Source organism: Hippocampus comes, unplaced genomic scaffold (genome assembly GCF_001891065.2).
Source record: "Hippocampus comes isolate QL1 unplaced genomic scaffold, H_comes_QL1_v1.1 scaffold8, whole genome shotgun sequence".
NCBI lineage: Eukaryota > Metazoa > Chordata > Actinopteri > Syngnathiformes > Syngnathidae > Hippocampus > Hippocampus comes.
In genome coordinates, this window is record NW_017806153.1 from 18,659 (window position 1) to 42,998 (window position 24,340).

At 46.3% G+C, this 24,340-nt stretch overlaps 1 protein-coding gene across 2 annotated transcripts in view; it reads right to left on the reverse strand.

Annotated features, from left to right (window-relative positions):
• Positions 1–24,340, reverse strand: part of eva1aa (eva-1 homolog A, regulator of programmed cell death a) — a 40,213-nt gene that overhangs the window by 5,735 nt on the left and 10,138 nt on the right. The window contains exons 2-5 of one of the 2 annotated variants that reach the window (XM_019895001.1): positions 23,681–23,901; positions 22,680–22,803; positions 21,319–21,471; positions 16,463–16,606 (exon numbers count right to left, since the gene is read on the reverse strand). In XM_019895001.1, the coding sequence (XP_019750560.1) occupies positions 16,463–16,606; positions 21,319–21,471; positions 22,680–22,803; positions 23,681–23,901 (642 nt within the window). Of the gene's footprint in view, positions 1–11,074; positions 11,613–16,462; positions 16,607–21,318; positions 21,472–22,679; positions 22,804–23,680; positions 23,902–24,340 lie in introns of those variants that run through there. The other variant, XM_019895002.1, reaches the window with a different exon arrangement.

The following is a 24,340-nucleotide window of genomic DNA, read 5'->3' on the forward strand; positions in this document are numbered from 1 at the left end:
CCCCCACCCCGCACCGCCCCCTGCTCTCGCCACCACGCTGCAACCATCTTCCACACTACACCTTGATTACAGGCTTCTGATTGGCTCTAATTTGCTGCATATGTGGCCCAGGGTCACAGTTATGACACACCATCGTGTGACACACACACATCCGCTCCAAATACTCAACTGATCGCTTTAAAAACAACCGCAGCTGCAAACAAAGCGCTGTACATCAAGTAAAAATCAGCCATACAAAAGAAAAAGACTGTGAAAACAATAAATCGCATAAAAACAGCTCCAGTCAGTAGGTGAGTAGCAGCATTTTGGACCAACTGGAGGTGCTCGAGGGAGGACTGGCTGACTCCAAACACAGTACAGTAATCTAGCCAAGATGCACTGATGAAACCTAATTCATCCTAATTTATTCATCGCCCTCCCACTATATGTTATTTCTTATTTGTTTTTTGTATTTATACCCCCCCCCACCCCCAAAGTGAATTTCGTTTCCTGCTACCGGCCTGATGATCTCAGCGGTTGGCAATCGCCGGTGTTCTGCTGGACGGAAACGAGGGCTTGGCGGCAACCGCTTTGAATGGCCGCTGGGCGCGAAGATACCAGGCGGGACAAGCGCATTCGCAACAATGGCCTGTGTTTACACTGGCGGGGCTCAGCTTTGTTTTCTCTATGGCGCTTTCTCCGAGCCAAAGTGTGTCTATGTGTGTGTGTGTGTGAATGTGTGTATTCGCAGCCCATGTGCTGAGCAATGCAGTTGGGACAAAGCCCTCGTAAGCCAGAGGGGATATAATGCAATATTAAACCACACTACATCCAAAACGAGATCAGACCAAGGCCAGCAAATTAAACACCCTTTTGCCCAGATGTCTACACTAAGCGAGTGGCGATATTTTTGTGTAGGTTTGATGTGAACAGATGCCTACAGGACAGACTTTCCGCACTCCGGCAGCACAACGCGCAAAAGGCGAACAGAGCAATCGCGAAAGATTTCTCCTTTAAATTCTCTAACTTTGAACCCCCTCCCATTGGAAAACCTCCAAACAGCAACCATCTGACAAGGAGCACTTTTGATTGCACGTATTCCAAACGTAAACAAGACGGGCTTTTGTTTGGCGGAGGATAGCATCACCAAATGACCTCAGCGGCATAAACACGGCATTGTGAAAAGTCTGGCTTTTGACATCACTAAACCAAATAGACTGAAAGTATGCGTGTCAGGGGGCGTGATGAACACACTCGTTTTATTCTTGCATTGCCACCACAAAAGACACTGTTCTGTTCAATCTTCAGAGGACAAACAGTTTTTTTTAAAACTTATTCATGTGACCGCACAGTTTTGAACAGCCACAGTAATTAACGTACATTTTCCACAGTTGATAGGCCTAAATCAAATTTTATTCACGACAGCCATAAATCGCAATCTAGCTCTTGCCGTTTTGATGTGGCTGTGGAAACAATGCTTTGTGGATTTCGGCTCGCACAAAACGGCATCACGTATGCCCTACAAAGTCGGAACCAGCAGATACAGGACATCTCATAACATTGGTTGTAAAAACACTCACGGACACGTACAGTGAGAGGAAATTCAATCTTCGAAAAAAGCCGCAATTAGAATGTTCCAATCTGGGCAGCTGCCATCGAGTGAGGCTCTTAACTCAGGCAGAAGTCTCTGCAGGAAACAATCACTGGCTGTTGGCAGGAAGCTTGCCATGCGAGGAAGTTATTGACGGTGATTATTTGTAAATGTTTGAATAAGAATCACTGAAAACCAAGAGCAAAAATAAAACAAAAGACGAGACCGAGTTTTGGCTCATATACTTGTTTCACTTCTGTACATTGTGTAAACTGTAAGCTGTTTACAGAACAAATTATAGCACAGGTGACAAAGTCAAGGCCCGGGGGCCCAGACCCGGCCAGCCACATCATTTTATTTGGCCCGCAAAAGCAATTCACATGTCAACTTCCATGATCCTTGCTCAAGTCTGTACAGAAATGTCAAATTGTGATTGTGTAAATAAGATAACGTTGAAATTCTGCAATCATTTTGTTACTTTGTTGACACTCGAAAAATAATCGAACCAACAACAAATAGCTGTTTTGAAGACGCGTCACAAGGAAGCAATGACAGGTTCAACGAAGGCTGAAGTGACAGCCGAAACTGTCAGCTCGGTTAAGAGTTTCTCTCTTCACCAAAAGAGACCAATGTCTTGACAAAAAGAAACTTCAAACCTAATTCAACAAACAGATAGTTGACTTGAGCGATTACAAAACTCATAATCCGTGAAATTGTTGTGTACAAGTAATAATACAATAAGATAACTAACTGTGCTAACACGCATGCATGGATGCAGACAGAAACAGTCGCATTTCTGACAAGCGCGCGCTCAGAACGAGTGACAAAACCACTCAACTGAGGAGCCGCCGCACAGAAATACATGGCCTCCAATATTGTGAAATATTGGAGGCCATGTATTTCTGGTTTCTGGTTGTATTAATGTCAAGCTTGGTTTTCCATACTTCGGTTTTGTTCCCGAAATGGATCCTGGAACATTTTTTTTTTCCTAGCCGAATATTTTATCGACGATTGACATGGCACACATTTTTCGTGACAATTTTTTTGTTGGTTAACGTGCCGTGAGATTTTTTCGAACATGAAATGCTTTTGTAAGTTTGGGACCTCTATGAGGAACCAGATGTCTAATATGGGTCTTGAACTCTGATTTACGAGCTGCCTTCCAAAAAATTCTGACTGTTCTTTGGGGAGGTGGCGTGGGGTTGGGGTTGGGGGGTTGCGATGCTGCAAGAAATAACTGTCCCCTGAACCACATCTGGACTTGTGGCACATCTGTTTATGTGACCGTTTTCAAAGTCACCAGGCACTACTGAATTTGAGTTTGGATGTCAAAGTCATGTCAGGAATTAACAACAGAGAGCCTTTGGATGAAGACGTCAAAAATTGATTTTGGAGGGAATCCGAAATGTCTTGGAAAGTAATGGAATTATGCTGGTGGTAACACGTCAAGAAACTTTAACATCATCTTTAGATGGAAGTGTAACTTACTTCAACCGAATTTTGGCCAGAAAAGTGTGCATCTTGGAGGCAGGTGCAGAGTACAAATATATAAATAATTTTTAAAAAATGGGAAGACTGCACAACTTCAAACGCAGAACGACAGAAATTAGCAGTCACAGTGCTTCCATTTCTTTCATAGAACTGTACATTATCTACAAATAAATGAAATGCAATCTCGTCATGTTCACAAAGGCAATAGAGAGAAACGCCAAAACCCGAGGAATGACCCCTGTGGGACACCACCCAATTTTAAAGCTACGCTGGGAACAGTGTCTGCGCGAGTGCCGTGACTATGGTGAGTCAATCACACGCTACGTTAAAGCCTCCCTCCATATCAAATTGGCCTTGTCGTAAACACCACAGATGACTGGAATAGATTAACCATTGTTCCGGAATAGCGAGAAACGACACACTTCAGCATCTGTATCACATTTTTTTTTCTTACTCTATCATTTGACATTGGCCTTCGTTATCATTTTGGGAAAAGCCAAACGCTTGTCTGTCCGTACCCTGTCATTGTTGGGTAATTAGATGAGGTTCTCGTCAGTCCTAACCAGTCCATGTTGAGTCTGAGCGACATCCTACACGCCTTAAACATCACCTACGAAATATGGAAGTTTGTCACACGCATGCAATTTCGGGAGGCACGCTTTCGTTCTCGCAGAATGTTGACAGCGCAGGGGAGGGTTGCGTGGTTGGTATAGATTGGCGAGGTCTGGGTTGGTCTGTCATCGCCCTTATCACCACCATGATGCATGCCACTTGCAAAAGCCATCTGTCTTTTCACTAGCCTGAAAATACAACACTGAACTACTTTTTATCACTTCTTTTTTGCCTCATTTTTTTTCCCATCCAACATTCACAAGAGAATTAATTCATCTGTTGAACGGTCACACTGTTGTAGCCCCAAACTCTTAACAGCACAGGCAAGATTTTAACTCAGTCACACAAGCGTAAATCTCACGTGAGGTCATCGTGACGGTGGCTCAGTCTTTCAATTCCAGTTTTCCACTGCAATTCATGTGCTGAAAACAAACTGTAACTAGCTTTAGGGCGTGACACTACGCCTGCTTTTTCTCTGCTCGTTTCATTTCTCCCGAGGTGACGTTTTAGCTAGCATTAAACAGTCGCAAGGATCGATGCCAAGTCTCACACACTCGTCTGCACCTTTTGTTTGGGTTTTGACAGTGTGCTGCTGGCTGCTCTAGTGATAACCAACTCTGGGAAAAAAAAGCTATTTATAGGTCGGCTGCAAAGTACAGCTGTTAGCGTATGAAAGAGAATGGCGGACAGATTAGAGGGACGAAGCGGCAAACAAATGCTGCGATTGTGTATAAACACACCGTACTGTAAATAGCTGAGCGCTGTTTTCCATTCTCGAAGTGCCTCCTGCGGGTCCAACACTTTTGGCATTACCGACGCCGAATTACAGCTTGTCCGTTTTATTTTCCCCTCCCCCCCCTCTTTCTTCTGACCCTGTCCACTTAGCCACGGTCTTAAAACAGCTTGAGCCCCCAACAGATGCTGATCGGTGCCTTGAGGGGTCAAGAGTGGAGCGAGAAGGCGTGAGCGAGACAGACGCAAGCGTGACTGATGGCCGGGCTCCGACAGACGCCGCCGTAAAAGCCTTCAAGATAAATATCCCCTCAACTTCCTCCTCTGGTGGACTATCTCAAAGAGGCTTCTTGCACAAGATAAAAAAGACGAAACCAAAGAGCATCGAGGGTTCGAGTCTTCTGACAGACTGTGAAATGCTCGATTGCAAAAGGTGCAATTTGCAGCGACTCAAAATTGAAAGCTCGAAGACAACGGCGCCCTCGGGAGACAGAGCCTTCAAGCCGCTGACATTAAGCGACGGAATAAAAACATCGCAGCAACACGTGTCGACAGAATATAACAATACTCATTACATCTTCAACAACTAATATTAGCGCTGTACTGATGAGCTGAGAGGAGTTGAGGCATCTCAATAAAGACCGGCGGTAGCTTCAAAATAATTGTTTTACTGATGAAATAAACTGTCAATCTTGATCTTCATTTGACTGCTGACCGTTTTTGATTCAATCTGCACTACGATTCTCTTCAAACTGCCGCCGAGGTCTCGAGCGCGCCGGAGTTGCTAATTGCAACTGGATCTGTGATCTTGGCTTCGGGGAGCACATCGCGACTGAGGCGAAACAGACTCACCCAAGTGGATATGAGCGCACGAGCCAACACTTGACGCCTTAATTCAAACACACTGCACAGCACACCTTGCCGACATGTCGATTGAGGCCAGAGTCAGCAGACGCAGGGTAGGGGGCGAAACGAGATGACGAAAGGGGAACCACACTGTTAAATGTGGCGAACATTCTTGGAATGTTTTTTTTTGGGTTCATGGAAAAACCCAACGAAAACCCAATACAATGCCGTACGAAACTTCAGAAACGCTTCTGAGTGACAGTGACTTCAGTTTTACATGAGCAAAATCTGCTTCCCCATTCCGTTTAAGTACGTAGGATTAAGTATCCAAACTTTTCCTCCACTGAGCAGAGTGCTGAGAGCTAGCCTGCGTGCCTGCGCTCGGTTTGCCAAGCCTCGGCGTCCTGTCATGAGCCCGAATTGTGCTCCTTGGGGATTTATTTGTTTATCGGCTACAGATCTGCTTCCAAATGTAATGGCTTCTTTCTTGGCTTCATTCTTAGCAGTGAAAGTCAGTCGGAGAGTTTTGGCAAGATCGCGCTTGCAGAAAAAGACAAAAAAAAAAAAAAACAGCTCAATCAATTCAGTGAGGCTGATAAATACAGTGCGGCCTTTCTTTCATTCAAATGGTTCGCACGGGGTCAAGGACATTCCAAATGCATGAGAGTGTGGAGTAAAAACGAGAGAGGACCACCCAGATGAGGAATAAAGGCTGACCTTTATGGGGCAAATCTCACATCAACACTCAGCGAATACGTTTTTTTTTTTTTTACTAGGTGAACGAAAGACACGCGAGACTCACAAAAGGGCACACATGGTTGCAGTCTCGCCGAGTCTTCAAAACCTCTTCCAGCCTTTGGACCTTTACCAGGGAAGAAATCATTTTGCTTCCCTTCATTCAGTCCAGACACTCTCTCGGGTGGGGGGAGACTCTTTTGGAAAAGGCTCGGATTCTAAACGCACGTGCGTGTTTGTGGTACAAAATAATCATTGTTGATATCTTTATCCTTTGGCACAGCTCTGTGAGCACGGCTCCAAGGTGGGGGGGAGAGCACAAAGGCCTCCCCAACAAATTGGCAGTCTGGATTTGCTTTATTTTGCGGATGTTATAATAGAATTTGCTACAAAACCAAACACACGGCCAGATAAAGGGGTCCGGAGTCGGGCATAGAGGGACGGAAAAATTCCCATAATCACAAGGCTAACGACGCTCAAAATAAAATACAAGCAAGGAGGTTTAAAAACTCAAGGTGACCATAAAACTTCCTCCTTCATTGTCTCGTCGAAGCAAAAAACGAACCGCGGGGCTCATTCGGGCTGCCCGACTCGTATGTTTTTGGTGGCCAAATGCCAAGATCCAAATAGAAAGCAACTCGCTCGAGAGTACGCGAGTGCAATTGTCGGGCCGATGCCGCAACTGATCAGCGACCGACTTGGGTAGGCCGGCTATAATTAAAAACACATTCAACAAAAGAAAAGCAGTCGAGCATTTTTTTTTCAGGGAGGGAATTGGTCGTGAGGCCCGACATTTGCCAAGTAGGCATGTTTGAGAATTGGGATGTCTTTTGAAGCAGTGGTCGCCAACCGCGGAGTCTCGCTTCTAAAATCGGTTTGCGAGTTGAAATCAATCAACAGAATCCGCCAATAAATTAAAATGTAGAAGCAGTAAACAGCAATCGTAACAAGTTGACCAAACACGCAGCCTTGACTTCCGAAGATGAAGCTATTTTGACGAGAGGTTCCTCCCCCGGCGACGTGGAGGCGGAAGCTTTTGTGAGCGGCATGTCGTCAAAAATGAGGCACAAGACAAGACACCCGCTGAATCATTTGAACAAGTCACGCGACGAGTGATCGATTGGAAAGCATGAAAAATTTTGCACGGCCTCCCCACGTAAACATTAGCCCTTTAGCCGCTAACAACTAGCCATTAGCAACAACGCTCACACCGTCTGGAGAATCATAACTTAAGAATGATTATGTTTTACATCATAAGGTGTATTTATCATTTCATATTGGTCAATTTCTGAGTAGTTCAATGTTTTATTTTATTTATTTTTTACAGTAGAACAACACAGTTTGAAAAGAATGAAAAAGAAAATGTCTGTTTATAAAATGTTGATCTTCTCTATTATCATTTTGGTTGTCAGGACCGGTGCTTTAAAACTGGTAATTTAAACGCAATTAAAGAAATATGGTTGCCAGTCCGCGAACCGCATGCCCTTGTCTCAACTGGTACGTGACCCCCCCCCCCCCAAAAAGGTTGCCAACCACTGTTTTAAAGCATTTCTTTCCATTCTCGCTAGTATTCCAATCCGTTTTCACCAATACGGCACATATTTGTTTGTTAGCATCGTGAAAAGTCCCAGACCGTCACGTTACAATTTTGAGCCCGCTTTTGCCGGGTACCAGTCGAAGGATTACTGATGGTCTACGTTCGAGCTCACCAAAGATTCCTGTTTGACTCCGCCACGCTCGTGTCACATAACAGCACACGGTTAAGCATCGACAACTATAAGACGACGAGTGTGGCGTACCGGGCGACATGGCAACCTTCAACGTGCACCTCACGAGCAGCAAAAACCTCGTCGGGATCAGGTTGCGGGCAGGAAACAGATGGCCTGCTGCTGAGATGTGTGTGGTGTGGGGTGGGGGGGGGGGCAAATGCCATAGGAGGCAAGTGAGAGTGACTCCCTCATCTTTTCATCCTCAGCTGGAAGGAAGAGGAAGAGTGAGGCAGCCGTGGTGTTCGGGGACCAGATCAGAGGCTTCTTGCCAAAGATCGCGGTGATGGAGTTGGCTGGGAGATTTTCAAACCCAGCACGGCGCAAGTGACTCGACCAGCAGCCTATTCGAGACGACCGTGTCGCATCCAGTTGAGAGACGGAAAATTTTGCGAGGCATTTGGTGGCTTCCACCTTGACGCCTTCGAAAACAAGATTAGAGAAATAGCGAGGCAAGATCCGATGAACCCATTCGGGGACAGCGGTTACTATAGTGGACATCTCATTTTTTTCAGGTTACAGGTTGCATGGAAGGGTTAAATGTTTCAAGAGGATATGCATGATTATAAGATGTTGCTTCCGGATCTCTCTTCTTAATGTCAAATCTGATTAAATATCTAGCTCATGGCAAAGATATGAGCAGCACTACATCCGAATACTCCCAAGAAGTTTCAAAAACTTTGGCGAGGAAGATTTATTTTCTCTAGACCACAAATTTTGGTACGGAGACGCATGAAGCCAGGATGGTGGAACCGTATCCGATGAAGAATCAAGAATATACAAATGACAGGGAAGGGTGGCAGGAGACAAAAAAAAATAAAATAAAATACTCCACCCCCAGCAAGTTTTTGAGGGTTGGAAGCACATCTGCTTTGGCTATCAACCCCCCCCCCCCCGGCCGCTTCCCTTTTCACCTACCCAATAACTTCAGCATGGAGTATTTTTAGAGAAAAAGACCACGTTGAGAAAAAAAAAAAAAAGAACAGAAAGACTTTCATGAATGCATGCTGAGTTTCAGAACACATAAAACTGGAAACATGAGAACGATTTCTCTCCCCCCTGCCCCCTCCCAATTCCAATAAAGAGTCGAGAAGAGGGCGGTTGGAGCAGACACAGCTACAGTACACGTTTAGTCGAGTGCCAGGTTCTACTCCGACTTGCTAGAGTAAATAAAGCGATTTGATGCCGCGGTGCAAATGGGTGATGACGGAATGAGTGCGAAAAATGTGAGGGGAGCGTGAGCGAGGCGCGGGGGGGGGGGCGCTAACGTGGGGGTCTTGAACAAATTGCATGCAGTCGAGACGATTTTGCCATACAAAGTCACTTTGCCAGTTGCATGCCCAAAGCAACAAGGGGGGGGAAGGTGACGTTATGTCGAAATATAATGCTGTATAAAAAAATCATTAAAAAAAGCAAATGAATGACCTCATACGAAGGAGAAAAGCCCCAAATAATCGTCAAGAGAACAGCAGTGTGTTTAGAAAGTTTGAACTTTCCATTCACACAGCTTTCTAGTGGACAACAACGCTCACAAGCATGCACAAATATAATTCAGTAGAAATACTCGTGCTTGAATATGGCCTACGGTTAATCGATGGTGCTACACAAGAGCGATAAAAATAACAGACTGTCTTTCCTCACATACTATTTTATTTCCTTTTTCTTTTTTAACGACTCAGCCGTCAGTCTTATCTAATGGCCAGACACGGATTTACATGCTATTGCCGCAGCCCTGGATCACATGTGTACGTGTGTCAATGTGTACGGGCAGTACAGACATGGGAGGGGAAAAAAAGAAAAAGTACAGAGCGCCATTCTCCACTGTCACGTCAAACGTAATCTGTGGAGGACATCACGAGATTAAGAGCTCATCTGGAATGATAAGAAAGTTTACATTCGGTTTAATCGAAATGTGCTCATCAAGCCGACGATGTCGATTCCGGTTCTGGTATCTGCGCCGCCTGCCTTCTCGTCTCGTCTCGTAACCTCAACCGCAGGCTAATTCATAAATTACTAACAAAGCGTCCCTTGTGGTTTGGGAGGAACGAGGATTTGCAAGAGTGCGCGCCGGACACGGACAGAGTCAACTGGAGGGAAATCTGGCTCGTGGTGAGAGGAAGGCAAAGAGGCGTCACTAAAAGGAAAGCCACGTGTTGACAACACGATTCGCTCAGCCAATCAGACCACTTTTTTTTTTTTTTGTTGTTTTCCCATCCGCGATATGACCTCGTTTTGGACTTCTGTTTACGAGGGATGACGTGGTTTTAATGTGAGTTTGGAAAAACGCATGCGGGGAATTACAAAGAAGCAACTGGAAAGATGCCGTTAGCCCAAAAGGGTTAGCATCCGGAGCTAAGGTATGGCAACAGGGTAAGCTAACGCGAGCAGGTATGTTTGTGTTTGTTATCGCTAGCCACATTTCCCTCAAATGTCACAATGAGACAAATCTGCTCGATGAACATGGAGTGGTCAGCTACTGTAAGCGGTGTGACCTCGGTACACTCGGAACACCGCCTCAGGAGGTAGCAGAACTAGGATTTGGTTCTGCCAACAGAAAAGGGTGAAGACAGAGACGTGAGTGAGATTACATTCTCAACACTAACAGAATTCATCTTTGCCGAGGTGAAATAAATAATCAACTGACGTGTTGACGCTAGTGCTAGCATACTTCTAGTTATTTCATTTGCCGCGGTTACATAATGTGACCCGAGATTCTTCCCGGTGGGCTCATTCCTCACAGGTGCTCGAAGTTCAACTCACACAGACGTCCGCTGTTGCCAAATTCAGTATTAATATCAACATGACTTGGGGGAAAAAAAAAAAAAAGGAATAATTACAGGGCCCTTGGAGATTTACCGCTCCATCAAGTTTCATGAAAATCACCCTGATCTCACTCTGCGATGCCAACCTTTGCCAAAAGAAGCGTACGGTAAAACGGTGACTCATTCAGGTACGTGTGACGCCTGTTTGCGTCGAATTTGCGGTGTTGGCAGACACCCTCACCGCCGTTTGCCTCATCCGTACACAAACCCGCGGTTCCCTGTCAAGAGCCTAATCCGGTGAGTCGGGTCTGGCAAATCGCCCTCTCTGCTCATGTTACCTCATGTTTCAGTGGAATCTTACAACACGCACACAATTAGCACGGGCAGCCCAATTAACTCACGCCTTTCAAAAGCAAGCGCCTCCACATCCCCTAAGGTGATGCCGCCGGGCGAGCCGTTTCGAAAGCGAGGATGCTCCGACATCCCCAGAGCAGCCCAGAGCGCCAATTTAACAACACTTAATCCCAGCGTGTTCAGACTGAAGTCAAGGTGACACTTACACACACATTGTTGCAACGGAAACACCTCCAAGGTCCGGGCGGTCACTTTCTTGAAAAAGACGCTCTTGTCAAAAACTCCCCACGCTTTGAAAACAAGCTCACACGTGAGTAGTCCGGCGTGGGTCCGAGGAGAACGAAAGCACAGCCCAAAAAAGGGAAAAAAAGGGAGTGAGGGAGCGAGCAAGCAAGGGGGTGAGGGGGGCGGCGAAGACAAATGAATAGCCCCCTTTAAGAAGGTGACTCCTGACTCTCTCGTAGTGCTTCTCATCCAGTGTGGAGGTGGAAGAAGCCGTCTCTTTTTTTTCTTTTTTTTTACTGTTGCCTTCCTTCCAGTTTCGAGTTCAAGCCGGCTTTAGACAACAGGAATGTGACAGCGAGCGAGAGAAAGAGGGAGGAAGGGTGTGTGTGAGAGAGAGAACGAGAGAGAGTGAGAAAGAGGGAAGCGGCAGACACAAGCCGGACATGTAGTAGTGTTCACCTCCACAACACTCTACTGTGTTAGCAGTCCGAGGGATGTGAAAAGGGGAGGGGTACAATGGGGGGGACGTGGATACGTGTGTCAGAGAGAGAGAGAGAGAAAGAGAGAGAGAGGCGGCAGTGTGCAGCTACAGGAAATGACCTGGGGATTTCATTCAGATGAAACAGGGAAGGTTGGTGCGCAACAGGCTCAACCAGCCTACTCGTACAATGTCGTGAAAAGCACCGTGGAGAACAAAAACACAACGGGGGGGGAAAAGGTTTAAGTGATTGAAATCGATATCAGTCAGGGAATGGTTACAAAAACGGATGTGGGACTCCAGTGAACTACGGTCGGAGTCATTTTTCACAAACGCAGAAAACTGGAAACAGTGGTGAAGTGTACCGGGCAGGGTTTGGCCAATTTATCCAGAAGGTCAATAAAAACATTTAAAAAAAAACCCTCTGCAGGTCTCAGTTCACGTCAGCGTTGGGTAAAAATAGCAGCCATGGGAAAGTCGAGTGAAACTTGATGACTTAGTTCACATTTGAAAACAGATCAACTTTTGATTCTGACGTGAAGCTAGATGTCGGAAAATCGCAAATCGCCATCACAACATGACATTTGCGGTGCTGCGGGACGACCTGGAAACGTGCAGCCATTTATTTCATTTGCCCCACGGCTTCTTCACATCAACACACGCACACAAATACGCTCGTGCTTCCTTCTGATTTGTTTTCCTCATTCTCTCACTCCATCCTCCATCTTCATCCAGCGCATGAAGAAAACTGAAACCAGCCACAAGCTGAAAAGAATTAGACCCCCCCCCCCACCAACACCAAATTCAACCCAGCCCCCACTGGCTCCCACCAACGACCACCACTTTCCTATTGAACACGCTGGACGGAAAACAAAAACATTTAAAGAGCCACGGTGCGCCGAGCGACGCAGAGACTGTTGTGCCCCGAGTGTGCGACTTTACGAGGGAACGGGGGGGAGGCCCCCTTGTGGGGTCGCTTAAATTGCACTTTGCGGCCCAAATATCCCGTTGCCGACATGGGAGAGATGCGCTTGTGTCGATGTGCATGACTTCCTTCAACGCGTTGATCGCAACAACGTGAACGCTCTTTGGAATTGCCATTTCGAGAACCGGAGGAGGACGAGCCAAAACATCATTTCTGTCTTTATAACAATTTCTTAATGAGAGATTGATTTCATACCATTGAGTTATGAAATGGCATAAAACTGATCTGCAGCTACGTGAGTCAATCGCATCCGATTAAGAACCGGATCGTCAAGAGTTCGCATCCCAGCAAGACTCCCCACGTTCACTCATTTAGTTCGGAGCGGCGGGCGAGCAAAACTGCTGCAGTGATTACATAAACAGACAACGTGTGAGTGCAAGGATGGAGAAAGCAAAAAAAAAAAAAAGGTGGGGGCGAAAGCAAGAGGGGGCTGCAAAAACAGAGGAGGGAATTTAAGACCTCTCGTTTCTGCCAATTCCACTTTGCCCCAAATGCATTTTAATCTACTCAAAGTGAAAAACGCTCCCCCACCCCCCGACGCCCCGTGATCTCAATCAAAACGCGGAAACTCAAAGTTTGAGGGTGATTAGAGCTTACGACCGCACTTTGGTGTCCGTGCGCGCCGCTCGACTTGGCCGGCGACCAGATAAGCAGATGACGACAGTCGACGAGGCGCTATCGCGTGGCACACAACTGCTGACCTCAACCTGCTGGCAAAGCACAATCTCCGCATGCCCCTCGCATCAGCAAGTCGCCATGGCAACCCCTTTGGCGCCAGCCGCCCCCCGCTCCCACCTCCACTCCCTCACTCGGGAGCGCCAGGAACTTTTCAGATGTTTAATTTTTAACTTTGGCCGAGAGCAGCTAAGCTATGTACCAAATTGCGCACACAGAATGCCTTGTATGGGTATTGGCAGGTATCACAACAGATGCTATTAATGCAATACACACACACACACACACACACACACATACACACAGAGGGTCAGATGAGGTCACGTGTATTTTCTCGCAGCGCTGTTCCTGAGCGTGCCAGCTGCGGTTGTTTTGTGCAGAGTCAGGTTTGTGTTAAACGAGAGCGGGGAGCACCTCATTCCTTTCTGCTCGCTAAAATTCAAACGCACCAAGACAAAGACCGACTTTCTCTTCAACCCGCAAACGTTTTGCTCTCTGGTTTCCCTCCGATGCTGTAAAATGAGTTTGAAAAACGTTTTTGGGGGGATTATGGTTTGTTGTGTATTTAAAGTCGAAGACCAAATTTTTTTGGTGGGGCCTCAATTAGTCGATCACAATGACAGTAATACAGTTTGTATCAACGAAAGCCACGATCGCCGACGAGATGATGGGTTTCCTCGAAAGTAGATCGTTCCGAATAAGCATTTCCCACCAAATTTTATAGTCTGTCAGAAGAAAACATCGCATGCAGAAATGAAAGCAAAGTACTGTTTCTCTTCTTTGACCGCAATTGGGAACCGTCTAAAAAAAAAAAAAACGTTCATCAAACATTTTGAGGTCTGGATCATGCCAAGCATCCTAAATCACTTTTTTTTTTAAAGGGTGAGAACTGAGGGGGTTTTCGACTTGGAACCGGCACCAGATTCCTCACAGGACTGCATGTGTGGCATGATGTCAGATCCTAAAAAACATGTTTATTCTCATTTGTGGGTACTTAACGGACATATGTTTCTGGGGCTCCCCCCCCAGAGGTTGACTAATGTTTGGGGCTACAGAGCAGCGAGTAGTGACCGCAGGTCCACGCTAGCGGGCCAGTATAAACACATGTTGCATGTTCTCCCACGTGCCTGCACGGGTTTTCTCCGGGTACTCCCACATTCCAAAAACATGCACGGCAGGTTAACGGAACGCTCTAAATTGTCCCCAGGTGCACAGATTGTCGTTCATCAATGTCCGCCCTGTGATTGGCTGGCAAGCCGGTTCAAGGGTGTACCCCCGCCGACTGCCCGAGGACAGCTGCTACACATCCAAATACTTGAGCTGTGTGTTTTCGCGGCAGCTCAGTGGTGCGAATGAATCCATTTCTGCCCCCCCCTCAGCAATTAGCGTTGTTCATTAGTTAAGCTTTCCCTGATGTGTTCCGAACCCGAGTCTACTGTGTATGGTTCACGTGAGGCTTACCGAGGCCCATCCGTTACGCTGCAGCGCACCAAACGGGAAGTCGTAGAGGGAGGGCCTCTTTATCTTGATTTAGGTTTAGAGAGATGCCTCGGGGGAGGAAGGGACCTAAACTGAAGCGCCGGGACTCGCATAGGAACAAGAACACGGATTAGCGGCGTAAACTATATCTCTTACTCCGGCAAAGATCAATAAATTCCGCAAAGTTTGAAGTCGATTGACTGACAACTATGCTCTGTCGAGAACAACAACAAAAAAAAAGGTGATTGACAATGTCGCTCTTGACCTTAACTGCACTGCCGGAATTTCTTGATAGCGAAAGAAACGGCTCTTTTGAGCGGTAAATATTGAACGTTTGAAGAAGAAAGAAACCGGTGGTACACTTAGTGCTCGTAAAAAGCGTATCCAAATATATAAAATAAGCCATTAGCGGGCTTATTGTTGAAGTCACGATAAAATTAGAAAAAGGCAGCGCAAAAGGTTCCCGATTGGAATCCGTCGCTTTCATCGAACAGTCACAGTAAATGGTAAGCAAGAGAAACTCCTTTAGTGGGGTTTTTTTTGTTTGTTTTTTTTTTTTTTTAAACAAACAGTAGGGCGATTGAATCGTATGACCTCCGGGCTGTTTGACTTTCAAGCTTCCACTGTCTAATGCTCCGCAGGCTGATTCTTTGATAACCCGCACAAGCTCAAGCTGATGTTCACCGAGCCACACAGAACCTACAATACGCACGCCATCGTAAAAACAAAGCACCCCCACTTCATTCATTTTGCCGTGTTGCAAAAAGACTGCGAAATAGCACTTGGGTCAGAAAAGGACATTTAAAATTGCCCGAGCCTTGTGGCAAACTTGCTGTCCGCAGCCGCTTCAGCGACGTACTCAAGTTCAAACCTCTCCATCGCCCAACCTGGCGTCTTTCTGTTGAACATTTACCCTTCCGCTTCCCCCACTCCCTCCTTCCTCGCAAACACCCGCTCGCTGATCGAGCTGTTTGGTGAGTTCGTGATGGGTTATCACAGGCAGATAAGGGAGGTCAGACAACGATTGAAGACAAAAACCACTCCATAAACACGGCTGAAGCGTCGGCCTGTTCTTGTCTGCATCCGGCGGTTGTTACCGAGATTTAAAAAAAAAAAAAAGGGGGGGATGGCCACTTGGAGAACTATTTGACAAGGCACTTTCAAAAGATAACATGACACTCAAGAGAGCCCGGTGTGAATCAGGTCTAGACTGAGTCGTCCGTGCTGTGGCGGATTTGAGAGGCTCCAGGCCACGACGTTGATTGATCAGTCCCGGATGTTCGGGCATCTGGATAATGTGCGCGCGTCCGAGAGAATGGTTTAAAGAACGACGGCCTTGGCCTGCCGGGATTAGCCCCGGGGGCGCGTTACTGACCAAACAAAAGAATAAAACCATCATTTCCACTCATCTCCACAGACTATAAACAACAGATTTAAGTCTTTTAAACTGGAATGTTGGGACTTGCGAGGAGTTTTACATCCCTTTGTGCGTGGAATTAGTCGGGCAACAAAGAATATATAATCATCGGCATCCCAGCATGTGAACACCCAACAATGTGATTCGGTTCTAGTTCTTAAAGCCACAACAACACAATCATGCCACAAACCAAGAATAATTGCCTTTCGCTATACACAGTTTTCCCTTTTGGTAAAATGAATAAATACAATCACAGTGTCCAAGGTGAGACAGTGAAGCTTATCATTGGGGAAACGGCGCCCCCGTGTGGCACATGTCGGAAGCGGATGACTTACCGCAGGTGTAGATGACGCTGAGGTACTTCCTGGTGCCAGAGTAGCAGGGATCCCCAAATTCCCTGGATGAGGCTCGAACCACGCAGCTCTTCTTGGCCTGACAGCGAGAGGTGACGACCCGCAGGGCGATGGACGACTCGCAATCTGACGGAAGACAAAATGATGGACCATTTATTGAGGATGCAAGTTGTTGTAGATGGATTTTACAGCAAAGCACCACACAAGGACCTATCGGCGAGAGATCACACATATTGTGACGGGGTCAACACATCTTTCACTCTCTCGCCTTCATGGCACCCCAACAAAACGGCAAGCAAAATTAATGAAGACGCTTCTGCTACGTGGACGGGAATGTGGGTGGACCCTGGTGCCTTACAGAGGCCTCAAGAGTCTCAGCGCTCTGCGTGTCACCCCTAAAATGGTCTTTATGACCTCTATAAACAACACAAGGAGATAAACCTTTGAAAGTGGACACTTGATTCTCAACTGGGTCACCTCTGTGGGTCCCACGGGCGGGTGGGGGAGGATATCAGACATGCCAACAGGCCACAATGAGCGGTGCCACAAGTCAGAGGGGAAATGTTCGAGTGAATTCGACCGCGGACTTTTTAATGCAGTAACATTGGCCTAAAATGTGAACCCACGCACTTCGGTGGAGGCAAAGGGACATTCCCCAGCAGGAACTAACAATCTGAAATTCCTGACCAGGACACAGTGAGGTCAAAGCCTGTTGGAAAGCAGCGTGGAACTTGAAAACTGTCGAGACATTTCAGAGACTGGACAATTACCCACACGTGCGCGCTCACTGATAAGGTGAAGGTTAGGAGCATTTTTACAATTTGTTTTAGCTTCAGGGAGAACTTAAATCTTTAAAAAAAAAAAAATCCCTGAAGAAGCCAATCTGCGGTTTGCCAGCTTAGCGTGGTTTTAAAAAGTCAAGGTTTCAATACCGGCTAATACTGTTTGTCACCGTTAATGAGCTAAGGGGACAACATGATTAAACAGGGACCAATATGATTGGCTACTTATCGAGTGGAGAGAAAGAGCCGTCTGAGGTTAATTGGGGCCAGTCACCTTTTTGTGTCTCCTCGCAGAGCAGAGAGGGGAGGGGTGAGCAGTTACGCATGGACGAAGGGGGAGGGAGCAAGACGAAAGAGATACTGCAAACACGGATGCAGTTTTATTATGTTGATTAATGTGGACCGTACTTAAAAAATATGTTGGCAGTGGGAACTAGTTAGCCCCAAGGTTAACAGGAGTAGCCAAATGGGTCTTTTCTAAAAAAGTGACAGGACACTGTGACCTACTAAGAATTAAAACAGAAGCACGATAAAATGTATTTATTTCAACTTTACATGGTGATAAAAATACAATTATTTACCCAAATATTTTTAAATAGGACATTTTAGCTGTTATATTAATACTGCAACACCGCCATATTTTTGCTTTTGAAATATGTGTAACAAAAAAGCCCCCCAACTCCCCGCCCCCCAAAAAAAAAGCCAAACAAAAACCGAAATACGTTCATACTTGCTTACTGAACTCCAGTTGAAGCCCAACCTTCAATTTAAATGAAATAAACATTTCCGACTCACATCACATTTAATTCCGTTTGAATAAAGTCCTCCAGGCTACACATGCCAAGTACCTCATGACTGCAAGCCTAATTGGATATAATATGACATGATGACGTTCTGGCCTGCCTTGTTGCTGAAAACTGTTCCTTCTGATGTTCGTGTCCACTGACAGACATGCGCCTATTAGCTCGAATTCGGATTCCCTGGCCTGACTACTGTGAGTACAAGCAGAACAGGGGTCTCACAGAAGAACAGGATTTGGATTAGGATCCAAAAATGGGAGTGAGGGAGTCATTGGAGAGACTTTGTTTTGGGTCACCCATGATGGTACAGCCCCGTACCGTACCATCATGGGTGAGTAAAACATGCAAGGATGCAAACAGGAAGGTCTAACCTATTTTTTACTCACTTAAGATTAGCACAAATGTTTCAGAAAATACACATTTCCCAGAATATTCTGGAGGGTGCCGCTCCAAACACAATACTCCGGGTTGTCCACCCCACCCCACACATACACAACTTGTCTGGGAATTTACAATAAGGGGGGACCTATTTTATCTCCTCCTCCACTCATATGACTTACATGTGAAGCGTATCGTTTGATACATAAGCCACTTGTGATACTTCAAGTCTTTGTATGGCCGACATATGACATGCAATGGTGTGTAAGGTGATAGCTGCATATTTTGAGGGCACAAAATATGTATAACATGAGTAACACCTGACTTCTCATTGCAACGCCATTTGTGCTTTGCTATAGGTGGGAACATAAGCGGTACACTAAATGATATATCGTATTTCCTCGTGCCGTGGCATGGATGTCATTTATTTACTCCACTACAGTGTACAATGAGTCTTTTAGGGCTAAAACATTTAGTAATTTCAATTTCTTTTTTGTAAAAACGTTCTGTCCACAAACTCCACGTGACATCTGTTCTGCTTTACAGATGCCAAATTGATCTGTTTGATTTCTTCCAGACAGGACAAAGGTGGCCTTAAGGAGAAAATATCCTTTTTGCTTAGCGGGACAGCTCTGAATGTCATTCGCTTAAGCAGTGAAAGGGAGCACCATGTTATCTTGAGATGGAACCCAGGGGCAACAAATTCAATGGAAACAACAGGGGCCCCAAAATTGAACCCTGTGGAACACCATATGATGGGAGGGGGGTGCTCAGAGTAACACAAAAAGTACTGCCTGCCAAATTGTATCACCTGTTATTTATTTCCATCAAGGAAAATAAGTATGACTCAGTTTGAGGTGTTTGTAAAATGGATGGCGCACCCAGCTATTAATTTTGAGAGGAGGCCACGACTCGCAGAAATACAATATATCACCTAAAATTCCTCTTCCATAAAAATAGTAGACATAGTAATTATTTATTGCTAATACATCCAAGGGAGGCAAAAAGTTACCGTGTATTGAAACAAAATAGCAATGTCCTTTTTGGAGCTCCATACCTCTGGTCTTTTTTAGGCTTAGTTTGAAACCCATGAAAGCATAGCGGCCCTGAGAAAGAAAAAGCGATATCAGACACGGCAAAGGGGGGGGGTAATTTAGATGTCAAGAGTTTTGTCTGATGATAATGAGTCAGATGAGAGAAGAGGGCTACTGCTTTGAGGCTCCTCCATCACAGTTAAGACCTGTCCGACTCCGCACGAAAAAAAAAAAGGGGAGAAAATAACATCAAAGAAGTCTTACAATTGGGCGCATGTCTTTTGTGCACTCCCTCTTTAAATATTCCTGGTCACGCGGGTTCATCGTGCTATCACGTAGTCTACTCTGGCTATAAAATGTACACATTTCACAAACTATAGCTCAGTTTTCCAAAAATACAATTGTGACTGACCTAAAACCTTTTTTTTTTTTTTTTTTTTTTTGGTAAAACAGCAGACAATAAACATGCCCAAAATGCCAGGACAACCAAAAATACCAATTTCGGCTTTGGATGTCGAGCCAGACGTCACTAACTCTGCTTTTGAAAGATAATTAGCAGTGTGGGTCTGCGCTGTCACTCATGACAAGCTCACTTCCTGCAGCTCGGCGTGACACGGGAGCCACATGAAAGACGTGGGGAATCCCACTCGACAGTCTGGAACAGCCCGAATGCGAGTGTACGCGAGCGTGGCGTTTCCATGCGCATTGTTGACCGCGCACAAAGCGAAATGCCAGTTGACGGTTCAACAATGCTTCTCCCTGCCTCTAATCTGGCCTTTGTATCGCCGTAACAGTAGAGTTCATCTGCCAACGCTACTGCCACAGTTACGCTACTGTATTTAATGTCGAGCCTGAAACTAGATATTGCACACACACACACACACACACACACACACACACACACACACACACACACACACGCACACACAACCAATCTACCCACCACTACACACACAAAGCCACCTGCTGCGCTACTGGAGTGGAGGTCACTCCATTGGCACGGTATGCGCTTTACTCACACTGCTCGTGTTAGCCTTTTGAACCCGTGTTCGCATAAAGGGCCACACACACACACACACACACACACACACACACACACACACACACACACACACACACACACACAGCAGTGGCATGTCGGCATTGCATTGTGCACCTCGCCATTTAAACTCACACTGGCGTCGTAAACAAGAATAAAAACGTAGAGGTTAAATTATGAGCATCGTTGTCATGCATCCAGGCGCACACTCACACACACACAAACACGCAGGGAAACATTCTTAATGGCAATTCAATCCTTGTGCCCCTTGCTACGGCACATCAGAGCACGGGATGACATCCGATCTACATTCCGACCCAGTTCCGCCCCGACAATGTGTGCGTCTGTGTGCACGGGGCTTTTATATATATCTCAGGATGCATTTAAAGCCCGGCCAGGAAACAACGGCTTCAAATGATAATAAATCTGTCTCATCTTCAAGCACCGAAATGGGTGTGTCAGTCAACAAATCACTGGAGGAAGCTGTAAATCTCCCAAAACGCACATGAGGGTAAAATCGCGCAACATCGCCCGCCCCCCGCCTCCCCCTCCCAGAAAAAGACTTAAAGCGGAATTAAGGCCTGGCAGGATTTGTGAAGGTCTTTGTGCTGAAGATGCGTTCGAGTCCTGACATGTACGAGTCATCAATAAAAACAGCGAGACGCACGGTGACGCCTGGTATGTTTTCCTTTCAGGAAAAAAAAAAAAAAAAGCAAGACAGTTCATCCCTGAATGCTCAATTATGCAATTTGATTTTTTTCATTTTAACGGAATGGTACGCGGCAGTGTCGTCATGGTTGCTTACCCACTGATGAGGCTCTCCTGTGCTGCGGGGGACACTCAAGAGTGCCCTGTTGGGTGCGACCAAACATGGCGGAGTAGACCGCGATCTGCATCCCCCGTTTGCAGCTCAGCCTCATCCTGTCCTCCTCACACACCACTTTGCTTTTGTATTCATCTGGAGGACAAAAAAAACAAACAAAAAAAAAGATTAGGACCAAGTTTGATTTGCTATTTTTCACCGTTGTAATTTTTTTGTCGGAGTCAAAACAATGTCATCGACATTTAATACAGAGCGATGATTCAAAATGAACGCCTTGATCTCACTTGGGTGTTTTGGAGTGATTTCCAAAACAGATATTCGATGATACAAAATCTGCCTAACAACAAGACCAACAAAAACAATCCCCATTTGCATTTGAACATTTGCTCCAGGCTGTATTTACTGTCGTCAGGTATGAACATAGGGTATAAAATGTCAAATGTTCCCGTTCTCAATAGCTGCCTGAAGGCATCGCGCAGCATCAACACACAAGAGACAAAGTTGCCCGGTGGACAAGTAGAGCCACGCAGCGGCATTCCTCACACACAACCAGTCATGGTGACCTGTGACCAGCAGAGCAGCTCCACTGGCCGGCAAATAAAAACAGCCCACATTCAGGTGGGGAGCGCAACAGGAATGCAGAAGAGAAAAGGAGTCGAGAAGGGAGCGCCATTGGCTTGTTGTGTCGTTTGCTGATGGATGGACTCTTTCTCCTTCACTTCCTCTTTCGATCCTACGCGCGCCTCTTCTTTCCCCTCCCGCCCCCAACGCAGCGCTTCTTTCCTCCCACGGACAATTCGTTGGTTAAGTGGCAGGGAACAAAAGAGCTGTTGATTGGAGGAAGGAAAAAATCGGGATCAGTGGATTAAATCCCCCAGCCTGCAATGAAGACAAGGGTCTGGTTGGGATTACGGCGCTGTTGTCGCCGTGCTCTCAGCTTCCTGGCTCACGGAGAGAGCTGATTGGTAAAATGGTAGAATGTTTTGTTTTTTTTTTCCCCCTCGAAGGAACATATCCATCCATTTCTCAATCCCGCTGATCCTGTTCAGGGTGATGACAGGCGGTGGAGCCGATTCCAGATGATTGACGGCCAAATGCTGCCTTGCCTGTCAAGCAATCGTTTAGTTGGCCTCGGCTGACTCTTTGACCGGTTGATTTATGTGAGGTCTGAGATGAGACACGGGGGGGGGGTTTACACCTGCCCCCTTTTTGAAGTGCCTCTGACATGTAGCTGTATGTGCTGAGTCCTTTTTTTTCAGGTTCATCCTGTGCACCCCCCCCTTTTTAAAGGAGCAAAATACCATCAATATTCATTAGCAGATGCAATGCAGTGAGGGACTTACTGGGTCTGCACTTGTACCAGAGCGTGAGGTATTTGCTGCTGCCGGGACACTGGTCCATCCCAAACACGCGGCTGTTGACGAGAACTTGACAGCTCCGTCTGTCTTGGCACTCGTCCAGCATTTTCTAAACAGGGGTGGAGGGGATGGGGGGGGTGAGGACCAAAAACACAGTTTCACAATGAGGAACAGGTAAACCTAAAACCACTTCAAGCAGGATTCTAAAAAAAATCCAGAAAGGTCCACTCCAGTCTTTCATCCCTTCCCATCTCAGTTTTCATCCTCCATTAGTCCACCACGTGACATTCAATTTAGCTGTTCGCCAGCCACAGATGGTCTCTGCACTCGGTCAACGACATGCTACATTCAACTAAATGAACGGTTCCGCCGTCGATCACCGAGTGCGGGTCACGGTGGTGGAAAAGGGGCCGCAGCACACAACGGCGCTGTCACTTTTGCACTTGGAAGACAATGCGCTTCTATGTCTCTGGGCATCCATAAAGGGGGGCCGAGGCTATTCCGTTCAACACTACAATGTACTAAAAATACACACCGCACGGCCGAATGAATGGCAGACGGGCGTGTGTGTTTGTATTGCGGTGCGCTACTTGCACTCGCATCCTAATTTGAGAGGGGGGGATAGATACTGAGGCAAAGAGCCCATGAAATCGCTTTGTGTCACGGGAAAACAAGAGAAGCCTGCCTCCTCTTCAGTAAGTTTAATTTACCGGAAAACACACTCACAATGCGTTACATCACCAGCGGGCCCCCCGAATATGAATTAACCCTTGACCACAAAGTTTACTGTGTAACTCGTGCCGACTTGATGATGAGGAAATGTTTTTTCTCAGCATTGAGCGAATGACACAAAGTCGGTTCACGATCGGTGTTCGTATCCTGCAGTGATAGTCATCCATGTGGTTGCCGATCAGTTCGCCACATTAGCCCGCTAGCATTGGCAACAGGGCGATATTCTATTAGCGGGCGTCTTATTTGGTGATTACCTGTAGGGCAGTGGACACGGAGCAGTGCTCATCCCCCCGAGCGTCATAATAGCCAAGGAGGGCCTGGTAGCTCTCACGGCACTGATGGAGGTCGGAGGGGCCTTTCCTTCCGTAAAACGCCGATTGGACCGTGATGGTGGTGCGAGGCGGGCAGCGCGCAGACAGGAGCTCGCCGTCACAGGCCTGCTCCGTGTAGTTCTTTAACACTTTGGACAAGTAGCCTGCGAGGGCACATGGTGACTGTTAATAAATATTCAGGCAGGGTAGGGCATCTCGTGGGACAAAAAAAAAAATGTAGTAGTTTTTGTGGGCAAATGTTTAAGTCACTGAAATAAACATGGTGTCTTCAACGCTGTCTGTATTGTTTGAAAATCAGGTGATTTGTGAAATGAAGACAAGGTGTCAGAGTTTGCTGTCATTAGTGGACATTTCAAACACTTGGTGGCACAGATCTGACAGGGCGATGTCGCCAACACCCCAAACAAACGTGTCGACGTGGCGGCCATGTTTAATGGGGCGGCGTGCCCGTCAAGGGCAATGCAATGACATTGAAATGTAATCTGAACTTGCTATTTTCTCAATTGATTTTCATGAAGTTGACTTTTTTTGTCAATGTCATACATGTGCTATCATTTATTTAATATATATATATATATATAT